We start from the raw sequence: 835 nt of genomic DNA, 5'->3' as shown, positions 1-835 counted from the left end.
ATATTTTTACGTTTTCAAGGAAACCGTGATCCGCGCTGCCCGCCGCCCCCGGTCACTTCGGCACCAAAACCAAACTGCTTCCCGGGCAACGATGACTTCCGCTGCCCTCGACCGCCTCCTGGCGGACAGCCTGCAACGTACCTCCCACCGCCGGCCCCCACGCCACCGAGCACGCCCGCAAGGCCAACGTGCTTCCCGGGTGACCCCGATCCCCGCTGCCCGAGGCCAACGACTACGCCCGCTCCGCTGAACTGCTACCCTGGCAGCACCGATCCCCGCTGCCCGAGGCCGACGACCACCCCTGCCCCGCTGAACTGCTATCCTGGTAGCCCCGATCCCCGATGCCCGAGGCCACCCCCGACGTTACCACCGCCTCGCACAACGAGGCCGCCGACGTATGAGCCACCAAGACCAACGACACCGGCGTGCTATCCGGGGAGTCCCGATCCAAGGTAAATAGTCATAATACTTTGTCAGCCACTGGGTAGGAATTGTATTTAATTAGAATTTAAATTATCAGATGTCCGCGTCCGCCGACTCCACCATCGACGAGGCAACCGGCTACATACTTACCCCCGGCCCCGACGACACCGGCTTGCTACCCCGGCAGCAACGACCCAAGATGTCCGAGGCCAACACCGCCTCCAACGCAGCCACCTCCAAACTGCTACCCCGGAAGCAACGACCCGAGGTGTCCGAGGCCAACACCGCCTCCTACGCAGCCACCTCCAAACTGCTATCCTGGTAGCAACGATCCTAGGTGTCCGAGGCCGACCCCGCCGCCGACGCAGCCACCTCCGAACTGCTATCCTGGTAGCAACGATCCCAGGTGTCC

The 835-nt window shown here is 63.2% G+C and overlaps 1 protein-coding gene across 1 annotated transcript in view; it reads left to right on the top strand.

The window, feature by feature from the left end:
- The first annotated feature begins 341 nt into the window (after positions 1 to 341).
- Positions 342 to 835, top strand: part of LOC127752316 (uncharacterized) — a 1,399-nt gene continuing 905 nt past the window's right edge. Inside the window, exons 1-2 of the mRNA XM_052277269.1 lie at positions 342 to 395; positions 521 to 691. Of these exons, the coding sequence (XP_052133229.1) occupies positions 342 to 395; positions 521 to 691 (225 nt within the window). The remainder of the gene's footprint in view (positions 396 to 520; positions 692 to 835) is intronic.

The sequence above is a fragment of the Frankliniella occidentalis genome, unplaced genomic scaffold (genome assembly GCF_000697945.3).
Source record: "Frankliniella occidentalis isolate FOCC.00 unplaced genomic scaffold, Focc_3.1 Scaffold9, whole genome shotgun sequence".
In the NCBI taxonomy this organism is placed as follows: Eukaryota; Metazoa; Arthropoda; class Insecta; order Thysanoptera; family Thripidae; genus Frankliniella; species Frankliniella occidentalis.
Note: the sequence above shows the minus strand (reverse complement) of the source record. Positions and strands in the feature narration are given on the sequence as shown.